General features: G+C 37.3%; 1 protein-coding gene across 1 annotated transcript in view; it reads left to right on the plus strand.

Annotated features, from left to right (window-relative positions):
- The window catches only part of Gulp1 (GULP PTB domain containing engulfment adaptor 1), a 223,998-nt gene that overhangs the window by 125,384 nt on the left and 78,629 nt on the right, over nucleotides 1–19,985 (plus strand). The window contains exon 2 of the mRNA XM_021198764.2: nucleotides 7,551–7,622. Within this exon, the coding sequence (XP_021054423.1) occupies nucleotides 7,595–7,622 (28 nt within the window). The 5' untranslated portion in view covers nucleotides 7,551–7,594. The remainder of the gene's footprint in view (nucleotides 1–7,550; nucleotides 7,623–19,985) is intronic.

The following is a 19,985-nucleotide window of genomic DNA, read 5'->3' on the forward strand; positions in this document are numbered from 1 at the left end:
ACATGCTTAAGTACCCAGTCACTATGTTAGTCTGCTGAGTGAGCACATTTGTGCAGTGTTAAAGGAATGAGCTCTGGCTGGGTATTGCCGCATATGGTTTGCATTATGAGAGCAGGATCATAAAATAAAATGAAAGGACAAGCATAACATTGGAAATGTAAAAGAACACAGTATTTGTTTTTCTTTAAGAGTTGTGCTTTTTTCCTTCTATCAAAACAGGATTTCTTTGAGATGGTGCCTGTACTGTGTTTCAGTATCCTGATGGTTTAAGAATTTAATACATATTTTCCAGCTCATAAAATGTATTTGGACCAAACTTTAGATAATTGAAAAATGCTGATTTTACTCAAGTCCAAGTAGATCAAGGAACTCCACATAAAACCAGACACACTGAATCTAATAGAAGCGAAAATGGGGAAGAGCCTTGAACACATGGGCACAGGGGAAAATTTCCTGAACAGAATACCAATGGCTTATGCTCTAAGATCAAGAATTGATAAATGGACCCTCATAAAATTACAAAGCTAGGCAAAGGGCACTGTCAATAGGACAAAATAGCAGCCAACAGATTGGGAAAAGATCTCTACCAATCCTACATCTGATAGAGGGCTAATATCCAATATATACAAACAACTTAAGACATTACACTCCAGAGAACCAAATAACCCTATTTAAAAATGGGGAACAGAACTAAACAAAGAATCTCAACTGAAGACACTCAAATGGCCAAGAAGCACCTAAAGAAACATTCAATGTCCTTAGTCATGAGGGAAATGCAAATCAAAATGACCCTGAGATTCCCACTTTACACCAGTCAGAATGGCTAAGAACAAAACTCAGGTGAAAGCAGATGCTGGCGAGGATGTGGAGAAAGAGGAATACTATTCCATTGCTGGTGGGATTGCAAGCTGGTAAAACCACTCTGGAAATCAGTGTGGCAGTTCCTCAGAAAATTGAACATAGTATTACCTGAGGACCCAGCTTTACCACTCCTGGGCATATACCCAAAAGATGCTCCAACATGTAATAAGGACACATGCTCCACTATGTTCATAGCAGTCATATTGACGATAGCCAGAAGCTGGAAACAACCCAGATGTCCTTCAACAGAGAAATGGATACAGAAAATGTGGTACATTAATACAATGGAATACTACTTACCTGCTAAAAACAATGACTTCATGAAATTTTCAGAAAAATGGATGGATCTAGAAAATATCATCCTGAGTAAGGTAACTCAGTCACAAAAGAACACACATGATATGAACTCACTAGTAAGTGGATACTAGGCAAAGAGCGTGGAATACCCATGATACAAGTCATGGTCTATATGAAGCTCAAGAGAAAGAAAGACCAAAGAGAAGTGGATGCTTCCGTCCTTTTTAGAAGGGAGAACAAAATAATTATGGGAAGTAGAGGGTGGGAGGGACTTGGGAGGAAGAGGAGGAGGGGAGAAAGAGGGCAGAATTAGGTATGGGAGGAGATGGAGGAGATGTACAGAGGTTCACGAAATTGAACAGAGGTGTGTAGCAATAGGGAATGGTGAACTTGGGGTAACAACCAGAAAGTCCCAGATTCTAGGAAAGCAAGGGCATTCCAGTACCCCTTGGGGATGACATTAGCTGAAATACCCCACAAAGGAGAGGGAGAACCTGTCCAGACCATACCCAGAGGTTAGGTATGTCCCCTGGTAGAGGAATGGGGTCACCCGCCCTTCTCCATAATTTTAACCCAGAATTTCTCCTGTTTAATGGAAATACAGTGACAAAGAGTAGAACAGAGTCTGAAGCAAAGGGCACCCAGAGACTGGCATACCTGGGGATCCATCCCATAAGCAGACACCAAACCCAGACACTATTGCTGGTGCCAAGGAGTTCTTGCTAACAGGAGCCTGATATAGCTGTGTCCTGAGAGGCTCTGCCAGATCCTGACTAATACAGATGCGGATGCTCATCCAACCATCAGACTGAGCACAGGGACCCCAATGGAGGAGCTAGGGAAAAGACTGCAGGAGCTGAAGGGGCCTTATCTGGCATCAGTGGGAGGGGATGTCCTTGGTCCTGTGAAAGCTTGATGCCCCAGTGTAGAGAAGTGCTAGTGAGGCAAGGTGGGAGTGGGTGGGTGGTGGGGAGCACCCTCACAGAAGCTGAGAAAGTTGGGAAACGATAGGGGGTTTGCCGAGCAGAACCAGGAAAGGGGATAACATTTGAAATGTAAATAAATAAAATATCTAATTAAAAATGTTTATTTTAATTTGTACCCCTTATTTAGTTATCATTCTCTTTATTTCTATCATAATTACAAAGACATTGCTTTAAGGTATATTTGCTTCTCCTTTAGAAGCAAATATATAAATTCATTGGGAATTTATATCTTAAACCATCTTCACAGTTTACTCTTACCCCTGAGTGCTGTGCTGGAATAAACTATGAGAAAATAGGACATATTTTCAGTTGTATCTATGCGATTTGTATATAATGTGTTTCATTTTCATGTATGAAGAGAACGTGTCTGTGATATTCATACAGTAAGTTAATGTACTAGTTTAAAAGCTAGCATTGGGTTAGGTAGATAGCTCGGTGAGTAAAGTCCTTGCTGTACAATCATGAGAATGCAAGTTTAAATCTTCAGGGCTCACTTAAAGTGGGGTGTGCATGCATGCTTTGTTAATCCTCATCTAGCCGTGTGAGCCAAAGTCAAAAGAATGTCTGAATCCCAGCCCAGAAACCTTCATGTATACAACATATATACATGTATCCAAATAGACCTGTCTCAAACAATGTGGAAGATGAGGACTGACACTGGAAATTGTCCTCTGACCTACACATATGTGCTGTATTACCCACATACCTGAACTTATACATGTAAGCATGCATATGCACACACATACAAGCACCCAAAATGATAATAAACAGTAAACATCACTTTATGACTTTAAATATACATATAGGTGCAATATTACTCTAGCAGCAGATATAAAGTTTTAAAGTAATGGTTTATGGGGTTGTAATGAATTGCTTATAATCTTTTAAATATTTTTGAAACTTTGGATCATTAAAGATTGCTATATTCATGACAGTAAATATTTTCTAATATTTACATACAGTCTCCTGTGTAGAAGAACATTGGAGACAATCAATTCTGCTACTCCAGCCTGATTTTCTTTTACCTATTTGCTTACACGTGAAGAATGTGCTTTGTGATTGCTCTTTTGTATGTGAACTCTCAGTGTCCAGAAACCACTGTGGGCTCCACAGATAAATAGCAGACTGAATAAGCTTTTTACTTCCTAATCACTAGCTCCGAAGCAGAGAAAGACTTATGGAATTTCTCCTGAGTGCAGATTTATGGTATAAAAGTTAAACTAAAGAGATAGATAGATGAAGTTAACCTACCTTTTGAGAAATCCTAAACCATGTTTTGGCTGGGTATTGTCCTTTTCTTGAACAACTCTCACCCACAATGCTTATGTTTAAATTGATGTTGAAACATTTTTTGTTAAAAATGTTTAATTTTTTTTGACTATTTCATATATTTTTATAATACCTTATGAATATTTCCTTCACATCTTCTCTTAAATCTAGGATGTGAAACCATACCTGTCCTGTTGTCAAATTCATGATTTTTGGTTTAGTTTGTAACCCATAAAATGCCCTCCATAAAAAAAAAAAAAAGAAAGGAAAGAAAAGACAAAAAGAAAGGAGAGGAAAAATATACTCATATAACCTAGCCCAAGATGACCTCCCTCCATTGTGCCAGTATTAGATGAAATAAACAAACAAAAGAAAACAAAAAAACTCAAAAACTGTGGTTAATTTTGGCCATATCTGTGGAACTTTCCAACTCAAATCATTTAAGAATATTTTGTTACATTTATCTTCTGCAATTCCCACAATGCTACTTTCTAGATGATGCATAGGAAGAAGGGAATTTCTGTGTCTACCATAATGAACCGAATTAGTTTATTGTAGCTGTTTGTATTATGTTTGTATAATGTTAATTATGTTCCCAAAAGAACTGTATGAGAGGATCTGTATGTAGCTTCTGGGAGCCTGCCCCCAGTTGGTTCTGATTGATAAATAAAAATGCCAACAGTCAATAGCTGGGGAGGACAGACAGAGGTGGACTTTAGTATTCCTGGTCTTGAGTCTGGGCGGAGGGAAGGGGAGATCCATGATGCTGGGAAGAGTGTGGAGGAGGGGAGAGACACCATGCCTGAGATGAGTGTAAGACAGAGTGGCATAGCCTCCATACCATGGAGCCCGGAGAGCACAGCCCACAGGGGTGCCCGCCTGGATCTTCAGCAGCCAAGATAGAGCATGAGAATTAGTAATTAGTAATTCAGAATTATCAGTGGGTGGTAGATTCTAACAGCAGTGGAGGTTTAGCATTAGCAATGGCCCAAATAGAGTGCTGCTTTAGGCGTATTAAAATATAATGACTGTGTGTGTACCTGTGTCTTTCATTCGGGAACATAAACCATTGGGGCAGGCAAAACACCGCATCTGGGACTTATTAATAGTTATTTCTGTAGTTCATTGTTTCTAAGTTTTTCAAACAATAAAACTAGCTATTCTCCATTACTTCTGACCCTTTACAATGTGTTGCCTTCAACTTGGGACTTGCTAGTCTAAATGATCCTTATAACCATTGTCTTGTTTCATACATTATTTATGGAGACATTTGTTTTGTTATTATTATTATTGTTGTTGTTGTTATTGTTATTAGTGGAGACACCTTTTAGCCTATCCACACTCTTGGATGTGATATTTCAAAAGCGGTAGATACATTTTACAAATGATAGCACTTAAAGTATTAAATAATTATAATAATTAAAGTAAATAATTCATCAAAACATCAAATATAACTTTGTGGAAGATAGCTTTTAAACTATAAAATGTTTGCTTGCTCTGCTTTTTGAGATGCATTATTATGAGTTGCTTTTCATTTATTTACAATTTTTGTGTAATATATACATGTATCTACTGTACAATATATTAAGTGACGTCAGCTACACAGTGAACGTAAAAAATGAAGGTATCTAAAGCAAATGCACCAATCACTCCCAGAGCTCACATCCTTCTAAAGACATTCCCATACCAGAACCCTTGGAACTCTGAGCTATCTCTTTTCATGTCTAAAGAAACACCCTTAGAAGGATGTGTGCTTTGGGAGTGATTGGTGCTTGTGCGTCAGACACCTTCAAGTTTTATGTTCATTGTGTAGTTGCCTACTCATTGCAGGTCTTCTCACCCAGTCTGACAGATATGGGACAAGATTTAAACTGTGTAAGAGAACTGCTTGTGACCAAGATGGGGAAGTCAAAGATTTGAAATCATTACACTAATGCATAAAAACATTGGTACTTATTTTTACCATTGATGATCATTTTGCTGAAGTCCACATTAGGCATAGTATCTCTGAAATGTCCCTCTTTACCCATAATCTCCTAAAATGCCTCAAAAAAATATTCACTGGAATAAATATGCTAAACTATGACAAACCAAATGTATACAGCTATATATATGTATAATCTTATTTTTGTCAATTCTTGAGCTAATATTTATGCTGTAGTAATTTTAAAGTATTCCTAAAATAGTGCATTTACCTAAGTAATTATGTTGATTTTGATAAGGGAATCTGATAAGAAAGGGAAATGTAATTGTTAAACACTGTGTCTAAAACTATACTATTGTCAAAGGCATTTTGTTTCTACTTAAATCATATAACTTCCAAAGACATTTTGCCTCCCCTCTTTGAATTTCAAGCCTGGGAAATCTCAGCCACTACTGATGTATAAACTTCAGCTGGTAACTTCAGCCAGAACACACACACACACACACACACACACACACACACACACACACACACACACTGCACCTTTCCATGTAGTTTTGTTGTTAAGTATAAAGTTTTATCATTTGCCCCCACAAAATGGTGACTATTTTCTAGTTCCATCCATTTGCTTGCGAATTTCATGAAGTCATTATTTTTAACAGCTGAGTAGTACTCCATTGTGAAAATGAATCACATTTTCTGTATCCAATCCTCTGTTGTGTGACATCTGGGTTGTTCCCAGTTTCTGGCTATTATAAATAAGNCTATTATAAATGTGACCTTGTTATATGTTGGAGCATCTTTGGGATATATGCCCAGGAGTGGTGTAGCTAGGTCCACAGGAAGTACCATGTCCAATTTTCTGAGGAACCGCCAAACTGATTTCCAGAGTGGTTGTACAAGCTTGCAGTCCCACCAGCAATGGAGGACTGTTCCTCTTTCTCCACTTCCTTGCCAGCATCTGCTGTCACTTGAGTTTTTGATCTTAGCCATTCTCACTGGTGTGAGGTGGAATCTCAGGGTTGTTTGGATTTCCATTTTCCTGATGACTAAGGATGTTGAACATTTCTTTAGGTGCTTCTCAGCCATTCGAGATTCCTCAGTTCAGAATTCTTTGTTTAGTTAGCTCTGTACCCTATTTTTAACAGGGTAATTTGGTTCTTTGGAGTGTAACATTTTGAGTTCTTTGTATATATTGGACATTAGCCTTCTATAAGATGTAGGGTAGCAGGACTTGGGAAGCTATTACTTGTTGCACACTCTGTTGCCTACCTTTGGATCCCTTTCTAGCCGCTGAGCTGCCTTGTCAGGGAGAAGAGGCAGCTAGGCCTGCTGTGATTCGATGCACTAGTGTGGGTTGGTGCAGATGGGAAGCCTCCCTTACTCTGAGGAAAAGGGGATAGGGGAATAGAGAAGGGGTTTTGAGGGTGGGACTGGGAGGAGAGGAGGGAGAGAAGCTTCTGTAAGACTGTAAAATTAATTAGTGTGTGGGGGGGAAGAATGTCTGCTTTCTTAAAGAGAAGAATCCTTCCATATTCCTCCAAAAATTTAACACTCTCCTAGGCCCTCAAATAAAGATTCTAACATTAACCTCCCCATCGGTTGTTATTTTGTGATATGTCTGAGATGGTATATAGGAGGAATTTTTACAAGAAAGCATTGGCTGAATAAATAAAGTGTCTGAGATAGATAGCCCCTTTTGCAGAAAATGTCCCTTAGACAAGTTGTTGTATGTGTAAATGTATTTATAAAATGAATTTGCTTTTAAAAGCATAATAAGTTTATTCCTATCTACCTCGGTTGTTCAGAAGAAATCAAAACTTGACCGCATTTATTTCCAACAAATTCAGAAAAGTAACCTTCTTCCTTAAATTTACAGATAAATATAATAAACAATATGCATGCCTTGGAGGATTTTTAGCTGATATGTTGCACTTAACTCTGTCCCTCGTTACATTAGGTATTTAAGTTTATCCTTATCTATTGTCTTTTGTGACTTAGTAGACTATTGCATGATGAGTACTTCCCACCTCTTACATGCTTTGTAATTTAAAATTCCCTAAGAGCCAACATTTGTGAGGCTGAGGCAGGAAAATTACCCTGAATTCCAACCAGGTTGGGCTACATAGCAAGACCCTTTTTCCAAAAAGCAACCAAAACAATCACCAAACAGAAAAAGTTGGTTATCAATGCTTCCTTCCTGTTTTTAACAGGGTCCTGGGTATTACTGAGCTGAGCACTTGGGAGGCTCCACACCATGAACCGTGCTTTCAGCAGGAAGAAAGGTAAGAGGACTTGACAGTCAAATCAATATTCTTACTAATAGATTGCAAATAGGACATGTTCATTTTCTATTTGTCAAAGCAATTTGGCTATATTAGAGTAATTCACATCTGAAGCTACTACTAATTAATATATTTTCATTGTACCCTAATTAAAAAGAAGTATTCATATGATTAGTTCACAATACATGCGAACATATATGTTTGCTAGCAATTGCATGCTATACTGTAAAATAGCATAGGAGCTATTTTCTATTTAACCTATTGCTGGGGATTTTAGAGTGGGTGCTTAAATAATGTTAATCAAATTTCTAGATGATTGAAAGCTGGAAGAGATGACAGTTAGGTACAATTATAGATAGACAGAAATGAGCAACTAGCTTGTATTCTACATTGAAATTTAGGTAGATACTGTAAATTGCCTAAGAAGGATTAGAAAATCCAAGTTTTGCATTATTTTCCATATAAAGTTTTGGAAGTTGACCTTAAGTGTCATGGATAATAAAAAAATGATCCAACAGTAAAATCAACTGTGATTATTTAATGTATGGACAATAGGTATCCAGAATGAACAACTACAGAATTAGTGTTCCATTTTATTTAGTGAAGTGTGTTCTCCCCAACTCTACCCTTTCTGTGACTCTTCCAAGATTCATGTATCACTTTCTGATCTCAAACTCACTGTGTAGTCAGGAGAATGAACTTGAATTTTGATCATCTGACTTCAACATGACAAGTGTTAGAACTGGAGGCATGAACCATTGCACCTGTTCATGAGGTGCTAGAGATCACACTCAGGGCTCCATGCATACTAGTCAAGCATTCTACTGTTTGAACTAAAATGAGCAAATTATGCTCTGACACATACAACATGAGCAGACCAGAAATAAAAGTGGGGGTAACTTTAACTGTAAACATTTTTATCTGAAGTCAAGTTTGAGAATTCTTTTTATGCAATGGGGAATGTTTTTTATTATGTATTTGAAGGGTTTTTTTTTTTTTTTTAACCATGACATTTGCTGTAATGAAGGTCAAATAAATGTAAATTATAAAGCTACTGATATAGCATAAGAAAAATATTCACATAGTTTTGTGAAGACATAAAGAGATTATTGAATTGTTGTTTGTGAAGTAAGAGATGTAAATACTTGGATGTGCTAAGCAGACTAGTGTATTCAATGACAATTTAAATTATGTGATCTTTTAGACCCCATTCAAACCCCTGTCTGAAGCCAGTATTTTATTTGTTAGTCCGAATAAAGAAAAGCAATGTAACATTGTTTGATGTCTACAACTTCCTTCTGATTTTAAACCCACTAAAATGGAAATGTTTTCTTTTTTTGTAGTATTATATAATAATATACAATTTTATATACTGGAAAACAGTAGTACTATGTAGATAATTTTTCATTTGAAATGGAAAACTTGAATTTTATGAGAGAATTCAAGTAACACCTGGGGTCATAATCACATATGGAATACTATCAAATTCAAGTGTTACACTAATAGTGAACACCTATATTTATTCATCTATTCTATCTATCTATTCTATCTATTCTTCATAATATTTCAAGCATACAAAAAGGTACTCTGATCAGGAAGTGCTCATTTCTTAGTTGATAAAAGTCTAAATTATTTGGTTAAAGCACACTCCTATTAACGCTTTGGGAGTATCAAGTAAAGCCATGGCTACCTAGTACCCAAACATAGCTGTTGTTTTTCTTTTTCTCAGCTCTCTGAGGCAGTGTTATGGGATCACTAGGATAAATTATCCCATTGAGTGATGATCTTTGTAGATGCCCTAATGTCTTAGGGTTGTGTTGTGCAGGGACAAAGAAAATATTGCATATATAGATGATGATTACACACATCTGATCTATTCTGAGAAACTCCTTAAAAGCTGTTCTAACATCATAATCACAGACAGGTTAAACTACAGTGACTGCCTTTATTTTATGCTTCTTTTTTTTCTGTTCGTATTTTTGAATTGTCAAATTCACGTTGTATTAAAAAATAATTCATAGAGCAAAAATTGTAAGTAAAAGTGGCTGATTTCACTTTTGTTTCCTTTAATGTGTCAACTGATATTTTGATGAGTAAGTATAATTGTGATGTTTAGTATCAAAAAAGTATTGATTAAGAGTGATTTTTTCCTTTTGCGGAAATTTTCTTCTACATTCATTCACTCAGTAACATTTCACATTAAATGTAATGCACTTGCAGTAGGGTTTTTTGTTATATTATATTGAGCTCTCTTGACTTAAAAATTGTGCAATTACTGCATCTTTCCTAATAAAATCTTAATCTAAGTGCAGTCTATATTTGTTGACCTAGCATTGGAGTGGCTTGACATTTGTCAAGAATTTTAAAATGTTGGCATTTTGTTTCATATGCCTTGCCTGTTATATTTGAGTAAGTTATTTTAGTATAATTAGAAGCAATGTGGACATGGTCTAGAATATCTATGTTTCTATTTCTACACCAGTCTCACCTTACTGCTTCTGTGGTTATATCAGGTTACTCATGGTAACCAAGAAACAGCAACTGTACGTCTACTCTGGGACTAACAATATGCATAAATTAACGCCAATAATTTATCCTTTTGGGGTTTTGGTTGCTTAGTTGGTTTGTTTTGGTTTTATTTTACCAGCACACAATTTTGTCTAGTATTGACTTTTTTAGAAAATTTTCAGGATTCTGAAAAATTTGAGGTAGAAATCATCCCCTAAACTACCATAGTGGGTACTGTTTGAACACTGATTTCTGTTAGGAATTACAGCTTATACCCTGGAAATTTAATCATGTATCAGTTACATTTCTTGACATGGTATGAAAATAAAACTCAAAAGAAGATTATGGAAAGGTGGATTAATTTTGGTTCACAATTTGGAAGGGGAGTTTCCATTATGTTGGGGAAGGGTTGACACTCATAGGAGTTAGTAAGTGTGGTGCATTATTTTATCTTGATGAGCTAGGATGCAAAGACAGGAAGCACCAGTGCACATCTGTTTCTCTTTTGTTTCTCCTTATAAATGCAGAAGAGGCTGGTGACTACTTTTAGGGGGCCTTCCTTCTTCAGTTATACAACTATGGAAGTCCTTTGAAATATACCAGGGTTTGTACTCCCTAGGTGATTCCAAATCCAGTCAAAGTGACAGTGAAGAACCTTAATATCATGTTCATGTTATCCTGCCTTAAGGAGCATCTGTGTGCCCACTTTCTGTCTGTGCTACTGAGTCTGAGTCAGCAACCCACACGATCTCTAAGCTGTATTCTCAATGACTTGCAAGGAGAATCTCTTCTTTTTCTGCTTCAGGATAGATATGAGCTCTTACAATGACAGTCAGACATTACAGCATTCTGCGAGGTGTCATGAGCTGAATTATGTTTAGAGATAAATATTGTATATATTTTCAGATTTCTTAATGATAAATCTTTTATATTTCCACTGTTTCAGTGTGTAATACTTAATTTATATTTCTCTTTGTTTTGTGAAATAGAGTCTCATTTTGTAGTCATATTGTCCAGGAGTTCAGGAGTTAATTATATAACCCACTTAACCTGGCCTCCTTAGTTCTGGAATTACCTAGCTAGGTCCAAGTCTCAGTCTCTCTCTCTCTCTCTCTCTCTCTCTCTCTCTCTCTCTCTCTCTCTCTCTCTCTCTGTGTGTGTGTGTGTGTGTGTGTGTGTGTGCATGAGTATGTGCACAGGCATATAAAGAGGCCTTAATATCAGGTGCTTAGTTCAATCACTCACCCTTCTTTTTTGAGTCAGGATCTCTCACTGAACATGGAGTTTCACCTTTGATTTACACTGGCTGTACAGAAGTTCTAGAAATTGTCTGGTCTTCATTTTCCCCAGACATAGCATTATAGCTATGAACTGCAGTGCCTGGCTATTTATATGAGTACTTGGGGTCTGAGTTCTTGTCCTTATGCAAGCTCAATAAGCATTTTACCTACTGAAGCATTTCACCAGCCCCTAGGTTAAAGTCTTTAACATAAAAAAAAGCAAGACTATCTGAATTTTTTTAAAAGCTGTGTTTTTTAAAATTCTTGTGCTGTTTGTATTTTGATGCTAATTCCACCTTCTAACAAATGGTTGTGGACAAGGAGTGTATCACCTACACAGGTGACTTCTTAGTAAGCCTTCTCTCCATCTTAATTTGTAAAATAAAGGCTAGAGCCAGTGATTGGTCAGTAGAAGGGAAGGTGGAGCTGAAAAGTTTCTAGGGGAGAAGAAGGAGATGGAGCAGAAGCACATGGCCTGAAGAAACCACAAATTATAAGGAATCTCATAGCTGTGGAATAGAGTAGTATAGTGGTAAGTCTGGCCAATCTAGGTGCACAGCTTGTTTTCATATTAATTGAGCTGCATTCTCATTGCACAGGCCTATTTGGGTTGGAGATTTACTGCAACAAAGTTGTTCCTAATTTTGTTATATTTACTAGTAATCCTTAAAAGCACAAAGGAGATAGGATTGTATTCAATAAAGTTTTTTAAAAGATTTTTTTTAACTTATGCTTTATGTGTATTAGTGTTTTCCTTGTATGTATGTCCGGATGCCACATGCATGTCTGGTAGCTCCGTAGGCAAGAATTCATCAGATAGTCAGGAACTGGAGTTACCATCAATGTGCCACTGTGTAGGTGCTAAGAACTGAACAGGTTCTCTGAAAGAGCAGCAAGAGTTCTTAACTGCTGATCTTTCTCCCTGAGCCCTTTAAAGTTTCACTCATTAACTGACTTTGTTAATATTATGTTTAAACTCGAATGCTTCCTGGTTAAATATATTTCCCACATACAGTTCTGATTTGCTCTGTGCCCAAAAGTTGCCTGATGCTATTGACCCAAGTTTATCTTAGAAAATTACCAGTACGTAAATATGTTTGATATATGTACCATCTATTATCCTAAAACATGCCACTTTACAGTAGTATATGAGTTTTTACCTTTATTCTCCAGTTTGTAAAGCACATATTAATAATATCATATTTGCTTCTTTTGAGATAATTTTAAAATCTTAGCTGAATTTTGAAAATACTTTAACAACTGATATTTTCTTTCTTTGTATACACATGATTATTTATACCGGCATATGGTTTTTGTTCCCAACACTTCTGAGGCAAAGCTAATGGATCTCTGATAGTTTGAGGCCAACTTGGCCTACATAGTGAATTCCAGGCTAGCCAGGACTATATAGTAAGACCTTATAGTAGATAAACAGACAAAAAAAGAATGTATTTGCAAATTCGTTGTATATGTCATATTGATTCTAATTTTAAGTTCCTCTGAGAAGTAATATACACATAAGACTACTTCTGTAATAAAATAAAGTATATTCAAATAATTAAAAGTCTTACTTCAGCTTCTGGTTTCAATCTGTGCATGGAGATTACCCTGTGCCACAGTTTTCCATACCCAAGTCCCACCAGGAGTGAGCTGGTCTTCTAAGAGAACTGACACACCTGAGAGCACAGGTGAGACCACCACTTCTGCTCAAATTCTTGGCCCAACAGGGACCCACCCAGAGCCATCAGATTACAGGAACCAAGGAACAACCAGGGGCAGGATTCTTCCAGTTTCTATCTGCACCCCTGAGTTTACTCTGTTCCACAGATCTCTATACCCAGGTCCCACCAGGAGAGAGATGGTCTCACAGGTGTTCTGAAACACCTGTGAGCACAGGTAGGACCACTACTTCTGTTCCAAGGGGCCCGCCAGGAGCCGTCAGGACACAGGAACTGAGGAGCAACTGGGACAGGACCCTTCCAGTTTCCATCTGTGCCTGGAGCTGACCATGTCCCATAACTCTCCTTATCCAAATCCCTCTGGGAAAGAGCATGTCTCCCACATGTGCTGACACACCTGAGAGTGAAAGACCCACAAAGTGAGGACTCCCACACATTCTGACTCAGGAGAGGCGACTTCCCACATCACTCAAGAGAAACGGTCTTGATGCAAACCATAAGAGGACTTTTATTCCAGGCACGCTCTAGGACCCACAGTCATACACTATGCAGGGTTAGAGGACCATGGAGCCCCAAGTAGCTGGGGAAGAGGGTATTTAAAGGAAAAAAAAAAAAACCCAACTCAAGGGGGTGGGGAATGCATTATTGGAAAATACCAAAAATACCAGTTAATAGTTACGAGGAAGAGGAAAGATAATACCTGGTAATTGTGTGGTTATTTCTCAAGACAGTTTCTATGAGCCTCTAACAAGAGCACATTTGCATAGCGGGTTCTATGAACAGTCAGGGTGGCCTTCTTTTTGAACAAACACTCCCTGAACCCAGGAAGCTGGTGGGTGGAGGAATGTCGTTATCTGTTTTATGACTAGCAGGCCTTGGAGCATTAAGTTACGAAGGTCACATTCTCAAGCCTGGGCCTAACTAAAGGCCTAGTCTTTTTGTTTTTATGTTACTCTTTTTCAAGAGCACAGTTAAGACTACCATTTCTGCTCAAATACCAGGCCCAAGAGGGACCAGCACAGAGTCATCAGTAGACAGGATACAAGGGCAAAAGATCCTTCCTGTTTCCATCTGCACTCTTGAGCTGACTTGTGCCACGACTCTATGTACCCAAATTCCACCTCTAGAGAAGGGATGTCCCAAGAGTGATGACACACAGGTTTATGGGAGGGACAAGCTACAGTCAGAAACAGCAAGATGAGCTAACACCAGAGATAACCAGATAGCAAGAGGCAAGGACAAGAAAATAAGCAACAGAAATCAAGGCTACTTGGCACTATCAGAAGCCAGTTCTCCCACCACAGCAAACTCAAGACACCAGAAAAGAAAGACTGATTAAAAAACACATCTCATGATGATGAGAGAGAGAGAGGATGTTAAGTAGGACATAAATAACTCCCTTAAAGAAATACAGGAAAAACACAGGTAAACAGTTAGAAGCCCTTAAAGAGGAAACACAAAAATCCCTTAAAGAATTACAGGAAAACACAATCAAACAGGTGAAGAAATTGAACAAAATCATCTAGTACCTAAAAATGGAAATAGAGACAGTAAAGAAATCACAAAGGGAGACAACTCTGGCGATAGAAATCTTAAGAAGGAAATCAGGAGTCATCGAGGCAAGCATCACCATCAGAATACAAGAGATAGAAGAAAGAATCTCAGGTGCAGAATATACCATAGAAAACATTGATACATCAGTCTAAGAAAATTCAAAATGCAAAAAGCTCCTAACCCAATACATTCCAGAAATCCAAGACACTATGAGAAGACCAAATCTAAGGATAATAGGTATAAGAGAGTGAAGATTCCCAACTTAAAGGACCTTCAACAAAGTTATGGATGGATGGAAACATCCCTAACCTAAAGAAAGAGATGCCCATAAACATACAAGAAGCCTACAAAACTCCAAATAGATAAGACCAGAAAAGAAATTCCCCCTGTCACATAATAGTCCAAACACGAAATGCACAAAACAAAGAAAGAATATTAAAAGCTTTAAGGAAAAAAGGTCAAGTAACATATAAATGTAGACCTATCAGAATTACACCAGACTTTTCACCAGAAAGTATAAAAGCCAAAGATCCTGGACAAATGTCATGCAGACCCAAAGAGAACAGAAATGCCATCCCAGTCTCCTATACACAGTAAAATTCTCAATTACCATAGATGGAGAAACCAAGATATTCCATAACAAAACCAAATTTACACAATGTATTTCCTAAATCCAGGCCTACAAAGGATAAAATATGGAAAACACCAACACAAGGAGGGAAACTCCAACCTAGAAAATGCAAGAAAGTAATCTTTCAATAGACCCCAAAGAAGACAGACACACAAACATAATTCCACCTCTAACAACAAATATAGCACCAAACAACAATTATTATTCTTTAATTTCTCTTAACATCAATGGACTCAATTGCCCAATAAAGACGGAGAGACTAACAGACTGGATATGTAAATAGGAATGAGAATTTTGCTGCATACAGGAAACACACCTCAGTGACAAAGACAGACATTCTCTCAGAATAAAAGAGTAGTAAAAATTTTCCAAGCAAATGATCTCAAGAAACAAGTTGTAGTAGGCATTCTAATATGGAATAAAATTGAGTTTTAACCAAAAGTTATTAAAAAACATAAGGAAGGACTTTCACACTCATCAAAGGAAAATCTACCTCAATGCACTCTCAATTCTTATCATCTATGCTCCAAATGCAAGGGCACCCACACTCATAAAAGAAACTTTACTAAAACTCAAAGCACACATTACACCTCACACAATAATAGTGGAAGACTTCAATACCCCACTCTTATCAAAGGACAGATCATGGAACAGTAACTTAACCAAGACATATTGAAACTAACAGAAGTTAAGAACCAAATGGATTTAATAGATTTTAATATAACATTTCATCCTAAACAAAAGAATATACCTTATTCTCAGCACCTTATAGTACCTTTTCCAAAACCGAACAAATTATAGGTCACAAAACAGTCCTCAAAGGGTACAAGAAGATTGAAATAATCCCATGTACCCTATCAGATCACCATGAACTAAGTCTTGTCTTCAATAACAATTAAAACAACAGAAAGCCCACATATACTTGGAAAGTGAACAATGTTCTACTCAATAATAACATAGTCAGGGAAGAAATAAAGAAATTAAAGACTTTAATGAAAGTAAAGGCACAATTTACTCAAACTTATGGAACATAATGAAAACAGTGCTAAGAGGGAAACTCATAGCTCTGAGTGCCTCCAAAACAAACAAATTAATAAATAAACATACAAACAAATAAATAAATAAATAAATAAATAAAACTGGAGAGAACATACACTGGCAGCTTAACAGCACACCCGAAAGCTCTAGAACAAAAGGAAGCAAATACCCCCAAGAGGAGTTGATTGGAAGAAATAATAAAACTCAGGACTGAAATTAAGCAAATAGAAACAAAAAGAACTACACAAAGAATCAACAAAATCAGGAGCTGGTTCTTTGAGAAAATCCACAAGATAGATAATCCTTTAGCCAGACTAACCAGAGGGCACATAGACTGTATCCAAATTAACAAAATCAGAAATGAAAAAGCAGATATAACAACAGAAACTGTGGATACTCAAAAAATTAACAGATCCTTCCACAAAAGCCTATACTCAACAAAACTGGAAAACCTGGATGAAATGGACAGTTTTCTAGACAGATACCAGCTACCAAAGTTAAATCAGGATCAGATAAATCATCTAAACAGTCCCATAACTCCTAAATAAATAGGTGCAGTCATTAAAAGTCTTCCAAACAAAAAAAGCCAAGGACCAGATCAGATGAGTTTAGTGCAGAGTTCTATCAGACCATCAGAGAATACCAATACTCTTCAAACTATTTCACAAAATAGAAACAGAAGGAACACTACTCGATTTGTTCTATGAAGCCAAATTACACTGATATCAAAACCACACAAAGATCAAAGAAAGAGAACTTCTGATCAATTTCCCTTATGAATATAGATGCAAAAATATTCAATAAAGTTCTTGCAAACCGAATCCAAGAACACATCAAAATGATCATTCACCAAGATCATATAGGGTTCGTCCCAGGTATGCAGGAATGGCTCAATATATGGAAACTCATCAATGTAATCCAGTACATAAACAAACTGAAAGAAAAAATCACATGATCATTTCATTAAATGTTGCAAAGCATTTGAAAAATTCAACATCCCTTTAAATTCAAAAGTCTTGGAAAAATCGGGAATTTAAGGCCCATAACTAACCACAATAAAACTGATATAAAGCAAACCAGTAGCCAGTATCAAGCTAAATGGAGAGAAACTTGAAGCAATCCACTAAAATCAGGGACTAGACAAAGCTGCCCACTCTCTCCCTATCTATGTAATGTAGTACTTGAAGTTCCAGCTAAAGCAATTAGACAACAAAGGAAGTCAGAGGTATAATTGAAAAGGAAGAAGTCAAAATATCACTATTTGCAGATGAAATGATAGTATCTTTAGGTGACCAAAAAAATTCCACCAGAGAACTCCTAAACCTGATAAACAACATCAGCAAAGAGTTCGAGGCCAGCCTGGTCTACAAAGTGAGTTCCAGGATAGCCAGGGCTACACAGAGAAACCTTGTCTCAAAAATAAATAAATAAATAAATAAACAAACAAATAAATAAATAAAATTTAAAAAGTGGTTGTATATAGAATTAACTCAACCAAGTCAGTACCCTTCCTGTACTCAAAGGATAAATGGGCTGAGAAAGAAATTAGGAAAATCACACCCTTCACAATTGTCACAAGCAATATAAAATATCTTTGTGTGATTATAGTCAAGCAAGTGAAAGATCTGTAGAAGGAGAACTTCAATTATTTGAAGAAAGAAATTGAAGAAGACCTCAGAAGATGGAAAGATTTCCTATGCTCATGGATTGGCAGGATTAATAGAGTAAAAATGTCCATCTTGCTGAAAGCAATCTACAGATTCAATGCAATCCCCATCAAAAAAATTCCAACACAATTTTTCCTAGAGTTAGAAAGCAATTCTCAAATTCATCTGGAATAACAAAAAACCTAGGATAGAAAAAGCTATTCTCAACAATAAAAGGAAATCTGGGGGAAATCATCATCCCAGACCTCAAGCTGTACTACAGAGCAATAGTGATAAAAACCGCATGGTATTGGTACAGTGAAAGGCAGGTAGGTCAATGGAATAGAATTGAAGACCCAGAAATGAACCCACACATCTATGGTCACTTGGTCATTGACAATAAGCTAAAACCATCCAGTGGAATAAAGAGGATTTTCAACAAATGGTGCTGGTTCACCTGGTGGTCAACATGTAGAACAATGCAAATTAAACCATTCTTATCTCCTTGTAAAAAGTTAAAGTTCAAGTGATCAAGGACCTCCACCTCAAACCAGATACACTGAATCTAATAAAGAGAAAGTGTGGAAAATCCTTGAACACATGGGCACAGGGAAGAATTTCCTGAATAGAATACCAATGGCTTATTCTCCAAGATCAAGAATAGATAAATGGGACCTCGAAAAATTGCAAATCATCTGTAAGGCAAAGAAACTGTCAATAGGACAAAAAGGCAACCAACAGATTGGGAAAAGGTCTTTACCAATTGTTCATCTAATAGAGGGCTAATATTCAATATACCCAAAGAACTCAAGAAGTACTCAAGGCTGGTGAGATATCTCAGTGGGTAAGAGCACTGACTGCTCTTCAGAAGGCCCTGAGTTCAAATCCCAGTAAACACATGGTGGCTGACAAACACCTGTAATGAGATCTGATGCCCTCTTCTGCATGTCTGAAGTCAGCTACAGTGTGTACTTATGTATAAGAATAAATAAATCTTTTAAAAAAGGTAGACTCCAGAGAACCAAATAACTATCAAAAATGGGGAACAGAGCTAATCAGTGAATTCTCTAATGAGGAAAACTGAATGGCCAAGAAGCACTTAAAGAAGTATTCAACTTGTTTAGTCATTAGAGAAATGCAAATCAAAATGACCCTGAGATTCCATCTCATAGCAGTCAGAATGGCTAAGATCAAAAACTCAGGTGACAGCAAATGCTGATGAGGTTGTGGAGAAAGTTCCATTGCTGGTGGAACTGGAAGCTGGTACAATCACTCTGGAAATAAGTGTGGGCTTCCCTCAGAAAATTGGACATAGTTCTACTTGAGGACCCAGCTATACCCCTCCTAGCCATATACCCAGAAGATGCTCCAACATATAAGGACACATGCCCTACTATGTTCATAGCAGCCATATTTATAATAGCCAGAAGCTGGATAGAGCTCAGATGTCCCTTAACAGAGGAATGGATACAGAAAATGTACATTTACACAATGAACTACTACTCAGCTACTACTCAGTGAGGTAACTGAGTCACAAAAGAACACAGATGATATGTATTCACTGATAGTGGATATTAGGCAGAGAGGATGGAATACCCAAGATACAACTCACAGACCACATGAAGCTAAAGATGAAGGAAGAGCAAAGAGGAGTGGATGCTTCAGTCCTTCTTAGAAGGGGGAACAATATAATCAAGGGAGGTAGAGGGTAAGAGGGACTTGGTAGGAAGAGAAGAATGGAAGGAGAAAGGGAGGCAGAATCAGGTATGGGAGTAGATGGAGGAGATGTACAGAGGGTCAGAGGTGTGTAGCAATGGGGGATGGCGAACTTGGGGCACCAACCAGAAAGTCCCAGATGCCAGAAAAGCAAGAACCTCCCAGGACCCCACAGGGGTAATGTATTAGTCAGGGTTCTCTAGAGTCACAGAACTTACAGATATGCTCTATATAGTAAAGGAATTTATTGATGACTTACAGTCTGCAGTCCAAATCCCAACAATGGTTCAGTAGTAGCTGTGGATGGAAGT

The sequence above is a fragment of the Mus pahari genome, chromosome 5, assembly GCF_900095145.1.
Source record: "Mus pahari chromosome 5, PAHARI_EIJ_v1.1, whole genome shotgun sequence".
NCBI classification, from domain to species: domain Eukaryota; kingdom Metazoa; phylum Chordata; class Mammalia; order Rodentia; family Muridae; genus Mus; species Mus pahari.